At 45.5% G+C, this 23095-nt stretch overlaps 1 protein-coding gene across 9 annotated transcripts in view; it reads right to left on the bottom strand.

Annotated features, from left to right (window-relative positions):
- The window catches only part of TUBGCP4 (tubulin gamma complex component 4), a 48001-nt gene that overhangs the window by 22621 nt on the left and 2285 nt on the right, over nucleotides 1-23095 (bottom strand). For 7 of the 9 annotated variants that reach the window (XR_011380387.1, XR_011380386.1, XR_011380388.1 and 4 more), the window contains 8 exon segments: nucleotides 19657-19785; nucleotides 16057-16179; nucleotides 15630-15683; nucleotides 15182-15238; nucleotides 10981-11060; nucleotides 8140-8341; nucleotides 6145-6310; nucleotides 5835-5959 (listed from right to left, as the gene is read on the bottom strand). Coding sequence is in view for 5 of the 9 variants with exons in the window: in XM_008268816.4 (XP_008267038.1) it covers nucleotides 5835-5959; nucleotides 6145-6310; nucleotides 8140-8341; nucleotides 10981-11060; nucleotides 15182-15238; nucleotides 15630-15683; nucleotides 16057-16179; nucleotides 19657-19785 (936 nt within the window). In the remaining 4 variants the exon portion in view is untranslated. 9 annotated transcript variants of the gene reach the window in all.

Below are 23095 nucleotides of genomic sequence, written 5' to 3'. Positions count from 1 at the left end.
AGGAAACAAAAGTGAAGTACATGACAAGATGCTGTAGAGACCTTGGGCTGCTCCCTGCACCCAACTCAACTTCAGGCTGGTACACCTGTGACCCTGGCCACACTCCTGCCGCTACAGGGATCCAAGCAACCACTTCAGGACTCTGGGCTGGCATTTCCCGCAGCTGCAGCCACTGTCACCGGAGGGCTGATGCCCCATGATCCCAGCCCTGGCCTGTGGGCCACATGACCCACACACTCCTGAGAAGAACACTCCACACCCCGTGCCCTGGTACCAACTACAATGGAAGAAGACATAACTGGTCTAAACTACAATATCCAACTGAAGTCAAAATACCAAGGAAAGCAACACATCAAGACAAGTCTTCAGGAAAAAAGCCTTTGATCACAAAAGCCACTTCTCATTATTTTTAAAATTATTTGAAAGGCAAAGAGGCATCAGTCTTCTATCTGCTGGTTCAGTCCCTAACTGCAAGTAACACCTGGACCTCAATCCAGTTCTCCCACAGAGGTGGCAGGGACCCACACTGCTGCCAGCGTGAGTGTTAACAGGAATCTGGGCCAGAAGCAGAGGAACCAGGACTCACACCAGGTACCCTGATATGGGATGGGGGCATCTCAAGTGGAGTCTTAACTGCTGCACCAAACATCTGACCCAAAAGTTATTTTTTTTTTCGTTAGATTTATTTATTTATTTGAGAGGCAGAGTTACAGCCAGGATTGGGGGAAGAGGAAGGGACAGAGGGAGGGAGAGGGAAAGAGAGGGAGGGAGGAAAGGTAGGTCTTCCATCTGCTCATTCACTCCCCAAATGGTCACAAATGGCACGAGCTGGGTTAATCCACAGCCAGGAGCTTCTTCTGGGTCTTCCATGTGGGTGCAGGGGCCCAAGCACCTGGGCCATCCTCCATTGCTTTCCCAGACATTAGCAGGGAGCTGGATCAGAAGTGGAGCAGCTGGGACTTGAACCAGCACCCACATGGGATGTCAGTGCTACAGGTGGAGGGTGCATCTCCTATGCCCAAAGCTACTCTTTAAATGTGATGCCGGGCAGGCAGTGGTGCAGCAGGTTGGGATGCCCACATACCATATTAGAGCGCCGGGTTCAAGTCTTGGTCCTTTCACTTCTGATCCAGCTTCCTGCTCATGAGTGCCCTGGGAGGCAGCAGATGAGGGCTCAAGTAGTTGAGTCCCTGCCATCCACGTGGAGACTCATTCGGAGTTCTGGGATCCTTCCCACTGGGGAGTGAACTGGGTCTTCCACCTGGTCTACCCTAGCTGTTGCAGTATTTTGTGGGAGTGAACCAGTGGATGGAAGATCTCTGCCTATGTGTCTCCTCTCTGCCTTCCAAAAAAAACTACCCCATTTTATAAGGTTTCTATAATCTTTATTCCAAAGCTCATAAGAACACAGGAAGAGAAGAACATAGCCTTGTCTCACTAGTGAACATAGATTCGAAAACTCCAAATAACGCTTTGGCCAACCAAACCCAGCTATATAATAAAAAATAAACCATCAGGGCTAGCGTTGTGTACCAGGTAAAGCCACCGCTTGTTTGTGTCTCAGCTGTTCCACTTCCAATCCACCTCTCTGCTAAAGGCCTCGGTAAAGCAGTGGAAAATGGTCCAAATGTTTGGGCCCCCTGCAACCATATAGAAGACCTGGATGAAGCTCCTCTCTCTTGGCTTCAGCCTGGCCCAGCCTTGGCCATTGTGGCCATCTGGAGAACGAACCAGTGGAGAGAAGCACTCTCCCTCTCTCTTGTCTCCCTCCTCTCTGATTTTTACATAAAATAAAATTCTTTAAAAAAAAAAAAATCAAAACCAAGTAACGTTTATTCCAGGCAAAGTCAACATCTGAATATCTGACTAGGAATTGGCTGCCTGACTATAAATAGACTAAAAAAGATAAAGAATCCAGAGCAAGAAATTATACCTTAGTTAATATAGAAAGAACAGTTGATAAATTCAGTATCTACTAATGATAAAAACTCTTAGCAAATCTGAAGAGAATTTCTTTAACTTCATAAGTGGAGCTTATCAAGCAGTGGAGCTGGGACTAGAACGCAGGCACCTGACATGGAATGCAGGCATCCCATGTAGTACCTTCACTGCTAGGCCAAACACTTGTTGCTACACGCACTGTCTCTATGAATTAACAAATCAAGGATGCCCATCAACACCTCTATTGTTTAACACAGTTTATATAAACGTCATCCCATCTGTTTAATGAGATATTAAAGATCCTATCCAAAAATTGAAAAAGAGAACAACTTTAAGGATTGGAAGTTTTGAAATTCTCATTTGTGAATATGATCTACTTGGAAAAAAACTCAAAGAGTTCAGCACCATGCCAGGTATAAAATTAACCCACAAAAGTCAACACCACTATTTCTCTATATGAACAATAATCAACCAAATATATAATTAAAATAAGAAAAACTATTAGTCTAAGAATTTTAAAACTTTTCACTGAAGTACTAAAATACAGAAAAGCACACAAATCATAGCTTGAGGAACTTTCAGAAATAGAAAACACTTGTTACAACCGGTACCCCTAGAACAACTGAACATGGGCAGCGCCCTACAAGCCCCTTCATGCCCCTTCCACTGACTCAAAGGCAAATACTAACCTGACTTCTAGCACCAGATCAGCTTGGGAACATGTTTGACAGACACACACCCCCTTTTCCTTCTGGGCATTCTATTTCTTCTCATTACTGTAAATTCTCATTGTTAAAATAATCCTATTCAAAAATGACAACTAGCTACAATTCTGACACCTCGAGGAGTCCGAGGTTTCTTTTTTTTTTTTTTAAAGATTTGTTTGTTTATGGGTGGGGTGCTGTGGTGTAGTGGGGAAAGCCGCCGCCTGTAGTGCTGGCATCCCACATGGGTGCCAGTTTGAGTCCCAGCTGCTTCATTCTGATCCAGCTCCCTGCTAATGCCCAAAGGAAAGCTTGGGAAAATGGTCCAAGTCCTTGGGCTCTTGCACCGCGTGGGAGACCCGGAACAAGCTCCTGTCTTCTGGCTTTGGATCGGCCCAGCTCTGGCCATTGTGGCCTTTCAGAGAGTGAACCAGCAGATGGAAGACCTCTCTGTCTCTCTGCCTTTGCCTCTATGTAACTTCACTTTTCAAATAAATAAGTAAATCTTAAATAAAAATAAAAAAAAAAAACCCTCTTTTTCAGGTCTTGGCTTCAGTTTGGCCCAGACCTGGCCATTGTGGCCATTTGGGAAGCGAACCAGTGGATAGTAGAAATTTCTCTGTTTATCACTAACTACCTTTCAAGTAAATGAATCTCTTTAAAAAAAGAATCGAATACTATGATACTTCAAAGTCATTTAAAATCTAATAGTCTATGCCTACATCAGAGCTCTGTCTCCCACAACCAGATTTTACAACAGTGACCAGAAGAGGAAGCCGCCCTTGTGGTAGATTACTGTGCTTCTAACCTGCAGAGTTGGCAAAGCTTCTTGGTAGTTGCAGAAGCCAACTCTAACGTGCTGCGTTCTAGGCTGGCCTATGCTTCAAAATCAGCTGCAGGGGTTCGTCTGTTGGCTGACAGGTTGGTTTGCTGAAATGCAACTCGCTTTCCCCCCTTTGGTTTTTATAAAGCAAGTGTTGTATGGGATTACATTGGCCCCAAAAGTCCAGGAAAGGTGGAGGGATGATTGTATTACGAGTTGTATTACGAGGATCAACTGTAAAACTTGTTCTCAGTTTTTTTTTATATGTGTGTGTTTGTGTGCAAATTGTTGAAATATTTACTTAGTATAGAGTTGGTTTTCTGTGTGTAAAGTTAAATGAAAATGAATCTTAATGGAAAATGGGACAGGGAATGGGAGAGAGAGTAGGAGGTGAGGTGGGATGGGAGTGGGGGGCGGGAGGGCGGGTATGGCAGCGAGAATCACTATATTCCTAAAGTTGTGCTGATGAAATTTGTATTCATTAAATAAAAGGTTTCTTTGGGGAAAAAAAGTAATTACCACGTGGGCCAGTGTTGTGGCACTGCCAGGTAAGCTGCTGCCTATGATGCTGGCACTCCATATCAAAGTGCTGGTTTGAGTCCCAGCTGCTCTGCTTCTGATCCAGCTCCCTGCGAATATGCCTGGGAAAGCAGCAGCCGACTGCCAAGTCTTTGGGCCCCTACACCCACATGGGAGACCCAAATGGAGGCCCAGTCCAGGCCATTGCAGCCATTTGGAGAGTGAATCAGTGGATTGAAGATCTCAATATCTATCTCTGTCTTTCAAATAAATTTTTTTTAAAAAGGAAATCAAGTCCTTAAGTGGAAGCATGATTTTTTTTTTTTTTTTTTTTTTTAGACAGGCAGAGTTAGACAGTGAGAGAGAGAGAGAGACAGAGAGAAACGTCTTCCTTCCGTTGGTTTACCCCCAAAATGGTCGCTATGGCCGGTGCTGCAGCCGGCGCGCTGTGCCAATGCGAAGCCAGGATCCAGGTGCTTCCTCCTGGTCTCCCATGTGGGTGCAGGGCCCAAGCACTTGGGCCATCCTCCACTGCCTTCCGGGGCCACAGTAGAGAGCTGGCCTGGAAGAGGGGCAACTGGGACAGAATCTGGTGCTCCGACCAGGACTAGAACCCGGTGTGCCGGTGCCGCAAGGCAGAGGATTAGCCTAGTGAGCCACGGCGCCGGCCATGCTCCACTTTCAATCCATCTCTTTGCTATGGCCTGGGAAAGCAGTGGAAGGTGGTCCAAGTCCTTTGGCCCTGCACCCTGGAAGAAGCTCCTGGCTTAGGATCAGCGCAGCTCCGGCCATTGTGGCCAACTGGGGAGTGAACCAGTGGATGGAAGACCTCTCTCTCTGTCTCTCTTCTGTGTAGCTCGGACTTTCAAATAAATAAATAAATATTAAAAAAAAAAAAAAAAGAGTTACAGAGAGAGGTAGAGACAGAGACAGAGGTCTTCCATCCGCTGGTTCACTCCCCAGAAGGCCACAATGACCAGAGCTGTGCCAGGAGCCAGGAGCCTCTCCTGGGTCTCCCACATGGGTGCAGGAGCCCAAGGACTTGGGCCATCTTCTACTGCTTTCCCAGGCCGTAGCAGAGAGCTGGATCAGAAGAGGAGCAGCTAGGACTAGAATTGGCACCCACAAGGGATGTCAGCGCATTAGGACAGGGCGTTAACATGCTGCGCCACAGCGCCAACCTAGCACGATTCATTTTTTTAAAGAGCTTATGTATTTGAAAGGCAGACAGATAAATAAGGAGAGAAAAAGAGAGAGACCGACCAACATTCCATCTATTGGTTCACTTCCCAAACACTTGCAACAGGCCAAAGCCAGAAGCCTGGAATTCCATTCAGATCTCTCACATGAGTGGCAGGAACTCAAGTTCTTAGGCCATCATCTGCTGCCTTCCCAGACACAACAGCAGGAAGCTTGATAGGAAGTGGAGTAGCCAGGACTCGATCCCAAGTACTGAGATGAAATGCGGGCATCCTAAGTGGCAGTTTAACTCACTGCGCCACAATGCCTGCCTCTGGATCAAAATTTATAAAGCCACTCTGAAAGATAAGTAAACTACTAAGCTCTTGATTCCTCAGAGTTACCGCTAAGTTTATAGAAAGACTCAAAATACTGATGGTAAGAAATAAAATTAAGATCTCCCTTTTATTCCACTAACTAGTTAAAGCTCAAGGCAGCTTTGCCTTTATTATAAAAAACAAAATGCTATTTTCTTTTTCACTTATTACCCTTTAGCTCTCAATCCTCTCCAAGCCAAGCTCTAACTGTCTCAAGAAGAAAGTCAAGCATTCGTTTTCTGGGAAACTAGTCAATTTTCTCCCCCCGAAACGTTCAGGTGAAAGGCAAACCTCAGCCACGGTGCTCCGGATGCGGTCCACCACCTGCTCGAAATCCACCAGGCTGAAGAGCGGCTGCTGCTTCAGGCGATGCAGCTCTGCCGCAAAGGTGTCCTCCTGGTTTTTCAAAATGGAGCCTGCAGAACAGGAGGCGCTGTCAAGGATGACAGAACAGGCGCAGGCGAGGTGTTCTGGGCGGGGCTTTCCCTGGCAGGCCTCTCTGGCCAACGTGTCGTGACTGTGCTGCCCTCAGTCCGCGACTATCTCAGAGCAGGCGACGGCGCCCCTGGGGATGTGGTGGATTGGACGAGGAGATGCCTACCTTTTCTAGTCAGGTTCACATTTTGATTCTCGAACATCTGGACAGATTCTCCAACAAAGAGGATCTTCTCAGCAACCCTCACTGGAATGTAGGATGGCAGAATCTCCACCCGCAGGGAAAACTGCTTTAGAGATGGTGCCAGCATGTTCTCTTCCTCAATCAGGCGCTGGTCAAGGAAAGAGCCCGGATCAGAGATGAAGGACGAAGAAATGGGAAATAAGAAAATATCTAGGAACTCTGCCATCCCATGACCTCTACTTTCTAGAAGTGGACATTTTAATCCTGAAGTTGTGCAATCCTTAAATTGCTGGTGTGGGAAAGATTTATTCCATCTCCAGACAGCAGAGCGGCACAGCGGAAGTAACAGTAGCTCTTTTAACAGTGGAATTTTAACCCTCATTCTGCCTTTACTACTGAGTGAAAACCTGCGCAGTCCATCAGTTTCCTTACTCGTACATGAGAGAGCTGGTCTTCATTCTCTTCAGGTCTCATACACACGTCTGCTATGCTGGAGCCCCCTAGACCCTTTCTTCCTCCGGCTCTGCACGTTCTTAGATATCCACTCATCTCTGTAGCTCCACGGAGACCCCAACAGTTTTAATCTTTTTAGATCAGAGGCTTCTGTGCAATCATAAAAGCGTTGGACTTTCAAAGCAAATGTACACATGTAAACATCTCAGAGAACCTCCTGAAGCCACTCATGGACCCCAGATACACTGCTGCTGCCATTGAGTCTCAGCCTCCTGGACGTTCCTACAAGTTCTCAAGCCCAACAGCCCAGACTGAACCATCTTCCTTCCTCAACACGAGCAATACATATTCCGTATCGTAGCCTCTCGCCTCACCCAGCTGCTGAAGGCAGAAACTTGAGCAGTATCGTGACTTCCTTCTAGAGCCATACCCAGCAAACCCCGAGCACCGCTGACTCCACATTCTCTTTTCCACAGTCACAGCTACAGCTCCCTCCGTTAGTCTAGGCACTGTTCTCTCTCACTTAAATATTCCCAGCACTCTCTTTACTGGTTGATATACCTCTGATCCTAATCTTAAAGAAACGATTCTCCACACAGCATCTGGCACGAGCTGTCATAAATGTGACATGTGAATGTGTTACTCTCTTGCCTAAAATTCTTGAGTGGCTCCAAACTCTTTTCAGGTTCGAGTCTAAATTCCTTCCTATTGTTGACAGGGGCCTTTACAATCCTGCCTCTGCTTAACCTGATAGCTTCACTTTCTGCCACCTCCTTTGTCTCTCTCCTTCCCTCATCCCTCAGTGTACACATAACACTACAGCTTTTACTTGACCATTTCTACTGAACTACTAATGGTTCCCCAAATAAGCCATGTCCTCAGGACCTCTGTGCCTTTATGTGCATCAGTTCCCTCGGCCAGGACATTGTTTGGCCTCTTCTTCCAACCTCTGCAATTCAGACATAAATTCCACTGGAAAAGCCTTCTCTAGTTATTCTAAGATTCTATCCCCAAATCATGTTCCAGAACACTCACACTTTCAGAGCATTTAGAACACTAGTAACTGTTTACTTCCTGTTATCTTCCTCTAAACCACGACTACTACATTATATCTGTCTATGTAGCTGTGGCACATAGCACAGAGCCTGGCGCATACAGGCATTCAATGAGATGCTGTAACGGGGAGTGAGTGAATGTGTAGAGGGGTAGATGAACGAAGAGGACTTTAAGAAGTTTGATCAAAACTCCATACTATTCAAAAGCTACAGGGAAGTTATCGTTCCCAAAGGCAAGACATAGTATTAACCTCTTAATGGGCCGTCCTGGAAAAAAGGGAGATGGAAGGAAGCTGACAAACATTTCTATTCTGCCGTCTCACATTAGTTAATATAAAGTCCAAAGTTGCATTTCAAGAACTGATGGAAGGTTGCCAGGCCGGGATGAGCTGAGGAGGCAAAAGATCACTGACTGTCAACTTCTCTGACCCCTGGCAGGAGCACACTGGGCTTCCTGCTGCACTCTCACCAAGTCCTGGAGTTCCCGCAGCTGTTTTCCTGTCAGTCCCCCGATGCCTAGATCCTCCTCGTCCTCTTCTGGCTGAGCATTGAGGTTACCAGAAGAGGGACCCTGTTTGATGAAGAACTCTTCGTACTGGTCTAGGAGGAGTCCATGTAACATCCAGGCTGAGAGCTGTTTGTACATGACCCCATGACACACAGCCAGGATTCTGAGGAGGGGAAAGCAAGAGCCTTGAAAGTCCATTTACAAAAGACTAAACCCCACAAATGCCACAGAGGAAATGCTTTCAACTGTGACCAGATAAACAGAGGCCTGAGAGTTTGATGAGTCATAAGGGAAATAACCAATTAAGTTAAAAATAATTGTGCTATTTTAATTTAAATGTTTATGGATGGACTAAGCAATTAAATTTCCATTCTGGCAGTCCACATATTAAAGTTTGAAATTTCAGTAAATGTTCAGATAATTCTTTGAGGATAAGTACACTATTTTTCTTTCTTTTGTGTAAAGTAAGTTTAAAAATTGATGGGTCCTTGGGGGCCAGTGCTGTGGCATAGCAGGTCAGGCTGCTGCCTGCAGTGCCAGCCTCCCACATGGGTGCTGGTTTGAGTCTCAGCTGCCCCACTTCTGGCCTAATTCCCTGCTAATGTGGGAAGGCAGCAGAGGATGGCCCAAGTGTTGGAGCCCCTGCACCCATGTGGGAGACCCAGAGGAAGCTCGTGGCTCCTGGCTTTGGCCTGGTCCAGCTCTGGCTGTTGTGGCCATTTAGGGAGTGGACCAGCGGATGGAAGTCTTCTGTCTCTGTAACTCCACCATTCAAATAAATTAAAAAAACTTTCAAAAAAAAATTGATGGATCTTGAAAATAATTAAGTGGATTTAATAGTCTCTTTTTGGCTAATATAGCATTAACTGGTTTGTTTTTGTTGGAATCACACAAGTAAGAAGATTCAATACATAAGCACCATACATACTGATCCCTGAAAACATATAATGTGTGTGTGTGTATATGTTATCTATATAATATTATAAATAGGCCAGCACTGTGGCTCACTAGGCTAATCCTCCACCTGCGGCGCCGGTACCCCGGGTTCTAGTCCCGGTTGAGGCGCCGGGTTCTAATCCCAGTTGCTCCTTTTCCAGTCCAGTCTCTGCTGTGGCTTGGGAAGGCAGTGGAGGATGGCCCAAGTGCTTGTGCCCTGCACCCGCATGGGAGACCAGAAGGAAGCACCTGACTTCGGATCGGTGCAGTGCGCCGGCCGCAGCAGCCATTAGGGGAGTGAACCAACGGAAGGAAGACCTTTCTCTCTGTCTCTCTCTCTCTAACTCTGCCTGTCAAAAATATTATAAATATATATTTATTATATATCTAAACAGTATCTTATGTTTTAAAGAAATAATAGAAAATTAAGTCTCTAAAGCACGTACTGGAAAGCTCCTTGCTCTGCTGAGGGTTTACCTGTATAGCAGTAATAGTGAAGCTTAAGAGTTGTGAAGGAGGGATGCATTTGGCCTTGGACCAATTGTATCTGATGTCATAGTATCTGGGTTCAAGTCCCAGCTCCAGCTTCCAACTCCAGATTCCTGCCAGTGCAGACCCGGGGAGGTAGTAGGTGATGGCTCAAGTGGCTGGGTCACTGCCACCCACAGGAGAGACCTTGACTGCAGCTTCAGCTATTTCAGGCATTTGAGGAGTAAACCACCAGATGGGAACTTACTCTGTTTGTCTTCTGTCTTTCAAAAAAGGAAAAAGAATAAAAAGAACTGTGAAGGGCCTCAGAGAACATTTATTATAATTTGTGGTTAATGCCATGGTCTCTTTCTTAAAAATGAGTTTGAGAGTAACAGGAAGATCTAATGGGTGGCTTTAGATCACATCGTACATTTACTTGTGTGTGCCCATAACTGTAAGACAAATACAACTTTGTATAATTTTTTAGTATCTCTAAAAAATATTTATTTACTTAGCTGAAAGACAGTGACACACAGAGAGACATCTTCCGTTTGCTTGTCCACTCCCCAAATGCCTGCAATGGTCAGGGTTGGGCCAAGCAAAAGCCAGGAGCCAAGAATTCCATCCAGATATCCCTTGTACTTGGGTCATCTTCTGCTGTCTTCCCAGGTACATTAGCAGGTAGCTAGACTGGAAACAGAGTAGCTGGCACTTGAACTGGCACTCTTAGATGAGATGCTGGTGTCACAAATGTTGGCTTAATCCACTGTGCCACATCAGCCCTAATTTTTTAATACTATACAAAAAGTACTTTTGTAAAGTATTACAGTATTTATAATTTTAATAGCCTTACAGTCTATTAAGTCACTATATCTTTATTTGGCTTTTCTTCTACTGCTGGTCTATTTCCTGATACAGTAAACATTACTATAAAAATGCTTGATGGGTCCTTGGGGCCCAGTGCCAATTTTCAATAATTTTCAATAATTTTGTTAGAATAGAATTCCTACGAGTAGGATTATGATTACGAAGCATGAATATTTCTAAGTATCTTGATTTGAAAATTTCACTCAAATAACAGAGATGTCTAGACATAACAAGCTATATCTGACACATGTAATGGAAACCCTGCAAGGATAATGGACTCCAAAATGAAAAAGGATTGTCACAAGGTCATCTGGGCAGCAAATTCCTGGCTTTGATACTTGATACTTTATAACCCTGCCTTTGCAACGCCTGAGGTAGCCTAAGGATTACAGGGGCTCCTCTGTTCATGGGGCTTTTTCTGCTCTGGTCATGACTTTCCTGAGCGAAACCTGAAATGACCTGAAAATGAGACATGTGAGAAGTCAAGTCACTTGACCACCTCTCACCACCAAATAAGCCATGACTTACTTTACTAGTGCACTTCGAACAGGAGGCAGCCCTCCACAGCTGTGTTTGTAGACTGTTTCCAGGATCTGACAACCATGAATCTGCAAAATATGCCTTGTCAAACTGGATTCTGTTTTAACAGTTCATGCAATACAAACTCATATTCTTTTTTTTTTTTTTTTTTTTGACAGGCAGAGTGGACAGTGAGAGAGAGAGAGAGAGAAAGGTCTTCCTTTGCCGTTGGATCACCCTCCAATGGCCGCCGCTGCAGCCGGCGCACCGCGCTGATCCGATTGCAGGAGCCAGGAGCCAGGTGCTTTTCCTGGTCTCCCATGGGGTGCAGGGCCCAAGCACCTGGGCCATCCTCCACTGCACTCCCTGGCCATAGCAGAGAGCTGGCCTGGAAGAGGGGCAACCGGGACAGAATCCGGCGCCCCAACCGGGACTAGAACCCGGTGTGCCGGCGCCGCAAGGTGGAGGATTAGCCTATTGAGCCACGGCGCCGGCCAAACTCATATTCTTTATTCACTCAGTAGTGCACAACCTCACAGAGAATGGGGATAGACTTTCTCACATCAGTTATCTACATTGGTTTCCAAAAAGATGGACCGCCTTCCTCCACTCAGTCTCATTTCAAATAAGGGGACTTGTTAGAAATGCAAAGTCTTTAACGGGGCCAGCAATACGTCTGAACAAACCCTCCAGAAGATTCCAGTGCAGTGAAACTTGAGAAACAATGCACTACGGAAACCAGAATCATTTGGGCTGAACACCAAAGCTCCCATTTCAAGCTCAGGCCTTATTCAGACTGCTTACATGGAATATACTGATATTCCAATTCTGAGGCCTGTGTCCTTCAGGTTCCTTTATTTATTTATATTTTTACCACTGTGAGGCATAATTTACATGTTTAAAAACTCACCCATTTTAAGCATAATATTTTAACCATAATAAATTTACAGCTTTGTGCAATCATCACCATAATCCAGTTTTGTAATATTTATATGACCCAAAGCATACCTGTGTGGCTGTTTATAATCAGTCCCCATTATCATCTTCAGCCCATACTTTTGCCCCTTGTTTTTTAACTCTGGGGAGCATTAGCAAGCTGGTTTCTCTACCTCTATTCTGCCAGAATAGAACACTCACCTACCTCAATTCCTCTATTCAGTTTCCCCTCTCCTTCCCTGCAGTCAGTGGATGTAAAAAGTCAAATGTGGACGTGCAACCTTATGCCATGATTGACAGAGATCCCTACTCTACCTTGTACCTTCACGGCTGACCCTCGGTTTCCTTAACCTACTGAACCTTTTAAAGGACTCAATATGATAATATACATAAGGCACCACGCACAGTGCCTGGATGTTGTCTTTGATGAGGGCAATCAGCTTTGAAGGGTCAAAAAGCACCTCCCTACTGGCTCTGCTGGCATAGGATGAATAAACCTATACATATGCAGCAGAAAAGTAAAGCAGCAATGTGGCAAGTTAACTGATTAAGTAATTACATTCATCAACGTGAACATCCCAAAAAGCAAGGGCACAAATCTAAGAGCCTAAAAACATGCAGAACTGAATTAAACATGTTTAATACATGGGTCGATTCAGTAAATTCAATAGGAGAGCAGAGCCTTCTTCTAATGTTAAATCGTGAAGGATTTATTCCTGTTAACTCAATCCAGAAAAGATATTTTCCTGATCCTGACTAACTTTTCAATGACTATGATAAAACTTGCTACAAGAACAGGCATACTGGCGCTGTGGCATAGTGGGTAAAGCCACAGCCTACAGTGTTGGCATCTCATATGGGTGATGGTTCAAGTCCCAGCTGCTCCACCTCTGATCCAGCTTTCTGCCATGGCCTGGGAAAGCAGAAGAAGATGGCCCAAGTCCTTGGGACTCTGCCCCTACGTGGGAAACCCGGAAGCAGCTCCTGGTTCCTGGCTTTGGATTGGTGCAGCTCTGGCCGTTGCGACCAGCTGGGGAGTGAACCATCGGATAGAAGATCTCCCCCCGCCCCCCCCGCCTCGCCTTCTCTCTCTAACTTTGACTTTCAAATAAATAAATAAAAAAAAGGTGTATTTGTGGAAGGCATTGTGGGAAATGCCTGCATCCTATATATCAAAGTGCCAGCTGTACTGCTTCAGATCCAGCTTCCTGCTAATGTGTCTGGGAAGGCAAAGGATGATGGTCCAAGGCCCAAGTGCTCAGGTCACTGACACCCACATAGGAGACTAGAATGGATCTCCTGGCTTCAGCTTGGCACAGCCCTAGCTGTTGTAGCCATTTGGGGAGTAAACTATAAAGAAGAAGATCTCTCTCTGTCTCCCTTTCTGTCACTCTGTCTTTCAAATAAATAAATAAATCCTTTTAAAAATAGGCATATTTACTTAAAAAAAATAGTGTGGGGGGAGGGGAGGCTGGTGTTGTGGCATAGCAGGTAAAGCTGCTGCCTTTGATGTCCGCAGCCCATATGGGTGACAGTTCAAGTCCTGGCTGCTCCATTTCCAATCCAGTCCCCTGTCAGTGTGCCTAGGAAAGCAGTGGAGGATGGCCCAAGTGGTTGGGCCCCTGACCCCATGTGGGAGACCCAGAAGAAGCTCCTGGCTCCTGGCTTCAGCCTGGCCCAGCCCTGACATTACAGCCATTTGGGGGAGTGAACGAGCAAGTGGAAGATTTCTACCTCTCCCTCACTCTCTGTAACTCTTTCAAATAAATACAATAAATCTTTAAAAAAAATAGCCATATTTAACTAATAAACATCTGGGCTTCACCCAGTGATGTATGATGAACCATACAAACCTATTACTTTCTAAGAATTAACATTCTCCTTCTCAAGATCCATACCCTACACTTTTTTTATGATTTATTTTTTTGAAAGTCAGAGTTATAGAAAGAGAGGGAGGGGCCGGCACTGTGGCATAGCGGGTAAAGCCGCCACCTGCAGTGCTGGCATCCCATTAGGCGCCAGTTCGAGTCCTAGCTGCTCACTTCCTATCCAGTTCTCTGCTATGGTTTGGGAAAGCAATAGAAGATGGCCTGAGTCCTTGGGACCCTGCCCCCGCATGGGCAACCTGGAAGAAGCTCCTGGCTTCAGATTGGCACAGCTCCGGTTGTCGCAGCCATTGGGGAGTGAACCATCGGGTGGGAAGACCTCTCCCTCTCTCTCTCTGCCTCTCCTCTCTCTGTGTAACTCTGCCTTTCAAATAAATAATAATAATAAAAAACTTTAAAAAGACCCTTCTCTCTGCCTCTGCTTTTCAAATAAATAAATAAATAAATCTTAAAAAAAAAAAAAAAAAGAAAGAAAGAGAGGGAGAGACAGTGAAAGAGATCTTCTATCTGCTGTTTCATTCCCCAGATGGCCACAACAGTCAGCGCGTGGGCCAGACCAAAGCCAGGAGTTTCCGCTGGGTCTCCCACACAGGTGGCAGAGGCCCAAGCACTTGGGCCATTCTCTGCTGCTTTCTTAGGATATTAGCAGGGAGTTGGATCAAAAGTGGAGCAGTTGGGACTTGAACTGGAGCCCATATAGATTCTGGTGCTGCAGGCAGTGACTTTACCCACCATGCCACAGTGCCAGCTCCATATACTTATTTATTCTTAAAGATTTTATTTATTTGAAAGGCAGAGTTACAGAGAGAAGGCTTCCATCTTTTGGTTCACTCTCTAAACGGCTGCAACAGCCAGGGCTTTGTCCGGATGAAGAGAGGAGCCAGGAGCTTCATGCGGGTCTCCCACGTGGATGCAGGTACTCAAGTACTTGGGCCATCTTCCGTTCCTTTCCCAGGCTCATTAGCAGAGAGCTGGGTTGGAAGTGGAGCAGCCAGGACTGGAACCAGCACCCATATGGGATGCCAGTACTGCAGATATCAGCTTTACCCACTAAGCCACAAAGCCTATCCCTACCCAACACTTCTAAACCCTTAGTAAAACCCTTTGCTCTCATCTCCAAATATTCCTAACATTTTTTCCTGATCCAACAACATCTTTGGGTACACCTATTAACACTCACTCTGCCTTCTCAACTAGGAACTTCTTAAGGACAGGGTCATATGCTATTTTTATATTTCTGACACTCTGCATGATCTGTAAGCAGATCTCAGATGAATGAACTAACACGTAAAAACCACTGAGAACTAGGGTTCTCTGAAAAGAATTTAAGCAAAATTAATTTTACTGACAACTCCTCAGTGCTTACGAAAGTAAGAGGAAATTCTCACCTTTTGACTTTTAATCTGCTCTACTACAACCATCACAGAGGGGAACAGGAGCTGGAACTGCAAAACAGAGAATGAGGAGGGTGTGTAATCGAATGCAAGGGGAAAAATCAACTCACCAATACCACAGTCAAGGTCAGTATCTAAGGCAACTGGACATGGGGTTTGGCCGCGAACAGGAACTAGATGGCAGATGGAAGCAGTTTCTCTGAGGCTGGCATCACTACCAATACTGATGTAGTATGGAGATTTACATATGACATTAAGTGTCAACTAAATTTGGAATTGTTTGAATAGTTCTGATCTAGTAAAGCATATAAAATGCACAAAACATAAAATGTTGGACTCTCAATCCAGAAGGAAAAAAGTCCTTTAACAGAGTTGTAAGTTAGGTTATTCTAGAAGTATCTACAGATTCTAAGACCTTTTGGGCATTATTTGGTCAGCATACCTGATCCAAGGAATAATTGACATGTGATATGGAAAGATGGGGGTCAGCCAGGAACTGCAATAAGAAACATGTAATTAGGGTGACACACAAAATAAATCAACTTGACCTATGCAGCTAGGAAAGAAACTGAGAATGGGCTTATTATTAGTTTTAAGCTACAGAGAATTGGTAATTAATAGATTATTAATTCTCACTTATAGGTGATAAAGAAACCAAAGCCAGGACCCCTATAAACTTATTCAGGAGCCTTGGGTACAATCTGTAAGCCATTTTGATCATGGCTTCAGCTACGATCAGAGAGAGAAGAATACCTTACAGAATTACACATTTTTAACTACCTGACCTTATCAGAGGGCATTTCACATTCAAGAACTGGCCTTAATTTGTTGCCCCAGAAGTACTGTTTCCTATATCTCCTCTTTCTCACCTCTTGTTCCAAATCAAGCAGTGCTTGTCGATAAGGCTGCAAAACCGAATCCAGCCCTGTGCAGAAGGCTCTCAGGTAGATCCCATGTAACCCACCTTGGCCTTGTTGAGATGGGTGGTGATCCTGAAATCAAACAAAAGGAAGTTGACTTTTCAGCTCAGGCCCTGAAACCTGATGCACCTCATCTTTGCAACAAACAAAGGACCCAGCTCAAGCACAGCTTCTCTACAAAGTCCTTTCTGACTCTCCCAAGGGAACAGTTCCACCTTGCTGTCCTACGTAACATCTCTACTTAGGGCTTGCATTGTTCCTCTATTCAAATGTGCCCCTCACTAGAACGAGAGCTTCCAGAAGGCAGGAACCACACTTCATTCTTCTCTATAGCTCAGCTTCCTGCACAGTTCCTCAGAGGAACCTTTACTTATTTACTCAACAAATAAAATTATCTCAATTCTTCCAATGCCCCTTCTAGGCCTGGCTTGGGAATCCATCAAGAACTTGAATCTGACAGCAGCATGGGGAGCTAAGAGACTCTCAGCAAGAGGTTTTACACAACAACAGCTTGTCTTTCAGGATATCTGAAAGCTTCTGTAGGAGCTTCTTACGTGGTTTTATATGGGTGATGTGGTTAACAGCAGACTTGAGGCTCTGACGACTAGTATCTCTGGCTATGACTTGGTTTGGGAGAAGAGGCTCTGGTGGTCATAGATAGAACAGCAGAATTAAGCCACAAACGTGGTAGGAAGCCTGGGGTGAGGAGTTAGTAAGCACACTGAAGCAAGGGATACCAGGAGTTCCTGAAGATAAACGTTTACAGCTTCAGAAACTGTGTGACACGGAGGGGAAACAGACAGAATAGACGGGCTACAACCAGCCAGAGAAATGAATGTCTTAATTTATCATCAAATAAGAGAAAATGAGTATTTTTTTTAACTTTCAAAAAAAGAAAAAAAGGGAGAGGTACTATAGGTATCTTTAGAACTGGGGGAAGCAGGAATTCACATGTGAGAAAAAAACCCACAGTTATATGAATAGGGGACATGCCCTTTTAAAGTATTACATATAAAAAGTAATTCCAGTGGGCAAGCATTTGGTACAGTGGTTAAGATACTGCTTGGAACACTCACATCCCATATCAGAGTGCCTGGGTTCAAGTTCTGGCTAAGTCTCTACTTCCAGCTTCATATTACTGAACATTTTAGAAAGCAGCAGGTGGGCCAGTGCTGTAGTGCAGCGGGTTAACGCCCTTGCCTGAAGCACCAGCATCCCATATTGGCACCGGTTTGAGACCCAGCTACTCCATTTCCCATCCAGCTCTTTGCTATGGCCTGGGAAAGCAGTACAAGATGGCCCAAATCCCTGGGCCCCTGCACCCACGTGGGAGACCCGGAAGAAGATCCTGGCTCTGGATTGGCACAGCTCCTGCCGTTGCGGCCAATTGGGGAGTGAACCATCAGATGGAAGACCTCTCTCTTTCTCTGTGTCTCTTCTCTTTGTGTAACTCTGACTTTCAAATAAATAAATCCTTAAAAAAAAAAAAAAAAGCAGCAAGTGACTCCAGTACTATCCCTTACATGGGAGTCTCAGCCTGAGTTCTGGGCTATTGGCTTTGACCTGGCCCAGCCTTGGCTATTGCAGGCATCTGGGGAGTGAACCAGTAGATGGAAGATCTTTCTCTGTTTCTGTCTCTGTCTTTCAGATAAAATGAAAGTACAAATTTTAAAAAATTAGATTCTTGCCATCACTTGAATATTTCCAGTGACACAAAAATGCATAACTTATTTCATATGAATTACCAGGGAATTCACTGAAAATTTGACACAGCTCATGCCCTCTAGAGGTGTACAAGTATACTTCAAAGAAGTTCATGGAGGACACATTTCTGGCCTAACAGTTACAACAAGGGTTAAGACAACTGCAACTGTGGACCAGTATTACGGCGTAGCAAGTACAGCTGCGTCTGTGATGCTAGCATCCCATATGAGCACTGGTTGGTTTCCCAGCTGTTCCACTTCTGATCCAGCTCCTACTAATGGCCTGGGAAATTAGCAGAAGACGACCCACTTGTTTGGGCTCCTGCCACCATGGGGGAGACCCAGATGAAGCTTCTGACTTAAACCCGGCCCAGCCCTGGCAATCACAGCCATCTGGGCAGTGAGACATCAGATCTCTGCCTTTCCCTCTATCTCTGTAACTTTGGCTTTCAAATGAGCAAATAAATCTTAAAAAACAAGACATCCACATCTGTGGTGGAATGAGAAGGCCATGCCAAGGTGGCCACTGGCAAGCGAGTGTCAGTTACTCAGGAATGGCTTTGAAACCCACCTGGCAACAGAGCCTGCCTGGCAACAGGCTGTGATTGGTTGGGGCATAGACCGCTCCTTGACCAGATTGGCTGGTCTTGGCTATATAAGATGTTGTTCCAACTGTAATAAACGAGTCTGCGGGCTGCTCACCTCAAGCCTGCTTTCACCCGACTCCCAGGGTCTGTGTGGTGACTCTGCGCCTCTTGCCCCCACCACGCTGCTCCTCTCAGAAACCAATCCACTGCAACATTGTTGAGAAATCAAGGGCAACACACATCCCACATTGGAGTGCCTGGAGTCAAGTCCTAGCTCTGCTCCTGATTCCAGCTTCCTGCTGGTGCAGACCTTGGGAGGCAGTAGTGATGGCTCTAATAACTGGATCCCTGTGATCCACATGGGACACCTGGATTGAGTTCCTAGCTCCTGGCTTGGGCCCCAGTCCAGCCCTATCCACTGTAGGCATTTGGAGAGTCAACCAGCAGAAAGGAGTGCTCCATTAGCCTCTCAATAAATAAATAAATAAATAGGGGTGAGTGCTGTGGCGTAGCCGCTGACTGCAGTGCCAGCATCCCGAATAGGCGCCAGTTCAAGTCCTGGCTGCTCTACTTCAATCCAGCTGCCTGCTAATGTGCCTGAGAAAGCAGGAGAAGGCAGTTCAAGTCCTTGGGCCCTTGCACCCATATGGGAGACCTGGAAGAAGCTTCTGGCTTTGGATTGGCCCAGGTCTAGCCGTTGCAGCCATTTAGGGGAATGAATGAATCAGCAGATGGAAGATCTCTCTCTGCCTCTGCCTCTCTAGTAAAATAATAAATCTTTTTATTTATTTATTTATTTGAAAGACAAAGTTAGAGAGAGAGGTAGACAGAGAGAGAGGTCTTCCATACGCTGGTTTACTCCCCAAATGCCTGCAACGGCCGGAGCTGTGCCAATCCAAAGTCAGGAGCCAGGAGCTTCTTCCAGGTCTCCAATGTGGGTACAGGGGCCCAAACACTTGGGCCATCTTCTACTGCTATCCCAGGCCACAGCAGAGCTGGATCGGAAGTGGAGCAGCCAGGACTAGAACAGCACCCATATGGGATGCTGGCACTTCAGGCCAGGGCTTTAACCCACTACACCACAGCGCCAGCCCCAGTAAATCCTTTTAAAAAATAAGTAATTCTGAACAATCTGTGGGAAACAAATGGCATTAAAAGGTAAGTTCATTTTGGTGCATCCATGAAATTTTCTCATAATGTGCACTTTCCATGAACTTTTTGAAGTACTCTCATCCATTTTCCAGAGAACAGGAACCTACCTGCTGCTGCACATGGCCAGTGTACTGTTCAATGAACTCTGTGAAGCGAATATAGTCTGTGCCAAGCCGGCAGAGTCGATTCAGGACGCTCGTCTCACTGGGGTGGAGAAATGGGAAGTCCTGTGACACCTGCAGAGGAGAGAAAGGGCAGAAACACTGAGGTACTGTTCCTCATCTCAGCTGTTTCACAGTATTTATCTTTTCCTTTTTTTTTTTTTTTTGACAGGCAGAGTTAGACAGTGAGAGAGTGAGAGAGTGATAGTGAGAGTGAGAGAGACAGAGAGAAAGGTCTTCCTTCCATTGGTTCGACCCCCAAATGGCCTCTATGGCCAGCACGCTACGGCCGGCGCACTGCACCAATCTGAAGCCAGGAGCCAGGAGCTTCCTCCTGGTCTCCCATGTGAGTGCAGGGGCCCAAGCACTTGGGCCATCCTCCACTGCCTTCCCAGGCCACAGCAGAGAGCTGGACTGGAAGAGGAGCAACCGGGACAGAACTGGCACCCTGACCAGTATGACCAGTACTAGAACCCGGGGTGCCAGCGCCGCAGACGGAAGATTAGCTTAGTGAGCCGCAGCACCGACCTATATTTTCCTTTCTTAAGGTTGCCAAGTTCTAGGTGGCAAAGGTATTTCCAAACCACTACAAAGGTGTCATTCTCCATCCCCAACCTTATTACTGATTATTTTATTACTAAAATAGGTGACACAAGGTAAAGAATTCAAACAATACTAAGTGGTATACATTAAAAAAAGTCCACCTTCCCAGAGACAGCCACTGTTACCTGCTTCTTATGCAATCTTCTGGGATGGCCTAGGTCCATATGAGGGTTTGTTTGATTACAAAAAACTTTAAGAATACTGCTCAAATTGGGGTCTGCAAACTCCAGTAGTTTCTCAGACATATCCTTAGGATTTATAAGAAATTTTCCCCCTACCAATAAGAATAAAAATCTAAATAAAAATCTAATAAAAATCTAAAATTAATATAAGCAGTCTATAATCTGTAAAAATCACTATATAACTGTCCATATAAGTTCACTTATATTTGTTATTTTTAATTTAAATGAAGGTGAAATGACAGCCTAATATGCTACACAGAAGTTTTATAGCAGCTCAAGTAGAAAAAAATGTCTGGGACAATGTATTCAAGAAGTTCAGCCAACTTTAACAGCATGTACCAGAATTTCCTTCCTTTTAAAGGTGAATAATATTCCATTATTTGTATATTCCACATTTTGTTTATCCTTTTATCCCTAGATGGACATTTTGGTCGCTACTACCATTTGTTTCTTTGTTTTTTTTTTTTTTTTTTTAAAGATTCATTTATTTATTTGAGAGGCAGAGTTATGGGAGGGGAGTGAAGAGAGAGAGAGAGAGAGAGAGAGAAAGAGAGAGAGAGAGAGAGGTTCCTTTCATCCACTGGTTCACAAATCACTGTAACAGCTGGAGCTGGCCAATCCAAATCCAGGAGCCAGAAGCCTCCTCCAGGTCTCCCACGTGAGTGCAGGGGCCCAAGAATCCACGCCATCCTCCGCTGCTTTCCTAGGCCATAAGCAAAAGCTGGACTGGAAGTGGAGCAGCCAGGACTTGGACCATTGCCCACAAGGGATGCCAGCACCGCAGGCAGAGAGGCTTAGCCTACCACACCATAGCTCCAGCCCTGCTACTGCCTTTGGGTTATTATGAATAATGTTCTATAAACATGTGTTTAGGGGCTGGCGCTGTGGTGTAGCAGGTAAAGCTACCGCCTGTAGTGCCGGCATCCCATATGGGTGCCAGTTCTAGTCCTGGTTGCTCCACTTCTGATCCAGCTCACTGCTACGGCCTGGGAAGCAGTAGAAGATGGTCCAAGTGCTTGATCCCTGTGCCAACATGGGAGACCCGGAAGAAGTCCCTGGCTCCTAGTTTCAGATCGTCCAAGCTCTGGCCATTGTGGCCATTTGGGGAATCAATCAGTGAATGGAAGATCTTCCTCCCTTTCCCTCCCTCCCTCTCTCTTTCTCTCCTTCTGCAACTTTGCCTTTCAAATAAATAAATCTTGGGGAAAAAAAGTATGTAAAAATATCATTTGAGTCCTTGCTTTACTTCTTTTTGGTATATACCCAGAAGCTGGAATTGCTTGATCATATGTTATTTGTTCGATTTTTAGAGGAATTGTGATATTATTTCATAGTGCCACGAACAATGCACAAGAATATTAAATTCAGCGCCAGTACTGTGGCATAGCAGGTAAAGCTGCCACCTGTGGCATCCCATATGGGCACTGGTTGCTGTCCTAGCTGCTCCAGTTTTTTTTTTTTTTTTTTTTTTTTTTAGATTTATTTTATTTATTTGAAAGACAGAATTACAGAGAGAGGTAGAAAAAGAGAGAGATCTTCCATTCTACTGGTTCACTCCCCAAATGACCACAATGGCCAGACCTGAGCTGATCCAAAGCCAGGAGCCAAGAGCCCCCCTCCAGGTCTCCCACGTAGGTGTAGGGATCCAGTTGGGCCAAGGAGTTGGGCCACCTTCCACTGCTTTCTCAGGCCACAGCAGAGAGCTGGATTGGAAGAGGAGCAGCTGAGACTTGCACTGGCGCTCATATGGGATGCCAGCACTGCAGGCTGGCTTTAACACACTGCGCCACAGTGTTAGCCCTGGCTGCTTCAGTTCTGATCCAGTTCCCTGCTAATGGCCTGGGAAAATCAGCAGATAGGCCCAGAGAGGCAGAGATGGATGGATGGATAGACAGACAGACAGATATAGACAGAGTGAGAGTCGGTCTTCCATCCGTTGGTTCATTCCTCAAATGGCCACAGTGGCCAGAGCTGGGCCTATCTGAAGCCAGAGCCTGGAGTGTCTTCTGGGTCTCCTACATGGGTGCCAGGGTCCAAGCACTTGGGACACCTTCTACTGTTTTCCCAGGCCATAGCAGAGAGCTGGATTGGAAGTGAAGCAGCCTGGACTAGAACCCGTGCCCATATAGGATGCTGGCACTGCAGGTGGCAGCTTTACCTGCTCTGCCACAGTGCCAGCCCCAAATCAATCAACTTTTAATGAACACCTACTATACCCCAAGTACTGTGCTAACATTCTGAGATTTAAAAAGTACACAAAATCAGATAAAGCTACCATTCCAAAGCAACTTATAACACATCACATATTCACATTGTAACTATTGTCTTTGGTTGATGCCATCTTTTTTTTAAATTTTATTTATTTATTTGGAAGTCAGAGTTACATAGAGAGAGAAGGAAAGGCAGAGAGAGAGAAGGAGAGAGAGAGAGAGGAGAGAGAGAGAAAGTCTTCCATCTGCTGGCTCACTCCCTAATTTGCCGCAACGCCCGGAAATGCGCTGATCCGAAGCCAGGAGCTTCCTCCGGGTATCCCATGTGGGTGTAGGGGCCCAAGGACTTGGGCCATCTTCCACTGCTTTCCCAGACCGTAGCAGAGAGCT

This window comes from Oryctolagus cuniculus, chromosome 12 (genome assembly GCF_964237555.1).
Source record: "Oryctolagus cuniculus chromosome 12, mOryCun1.1, whole genome shotgun sequence".
Classification (NCBI taxonomy): Eukaryota; Metazoa; Chordata; class Mammalia; order Lagomorpha; family Leporidae; genus Oryctolagus; species Oryctolagus cuniculus.
This window is presented reverse-complemented; position numbering and strand designations above follow the sequence as displayed.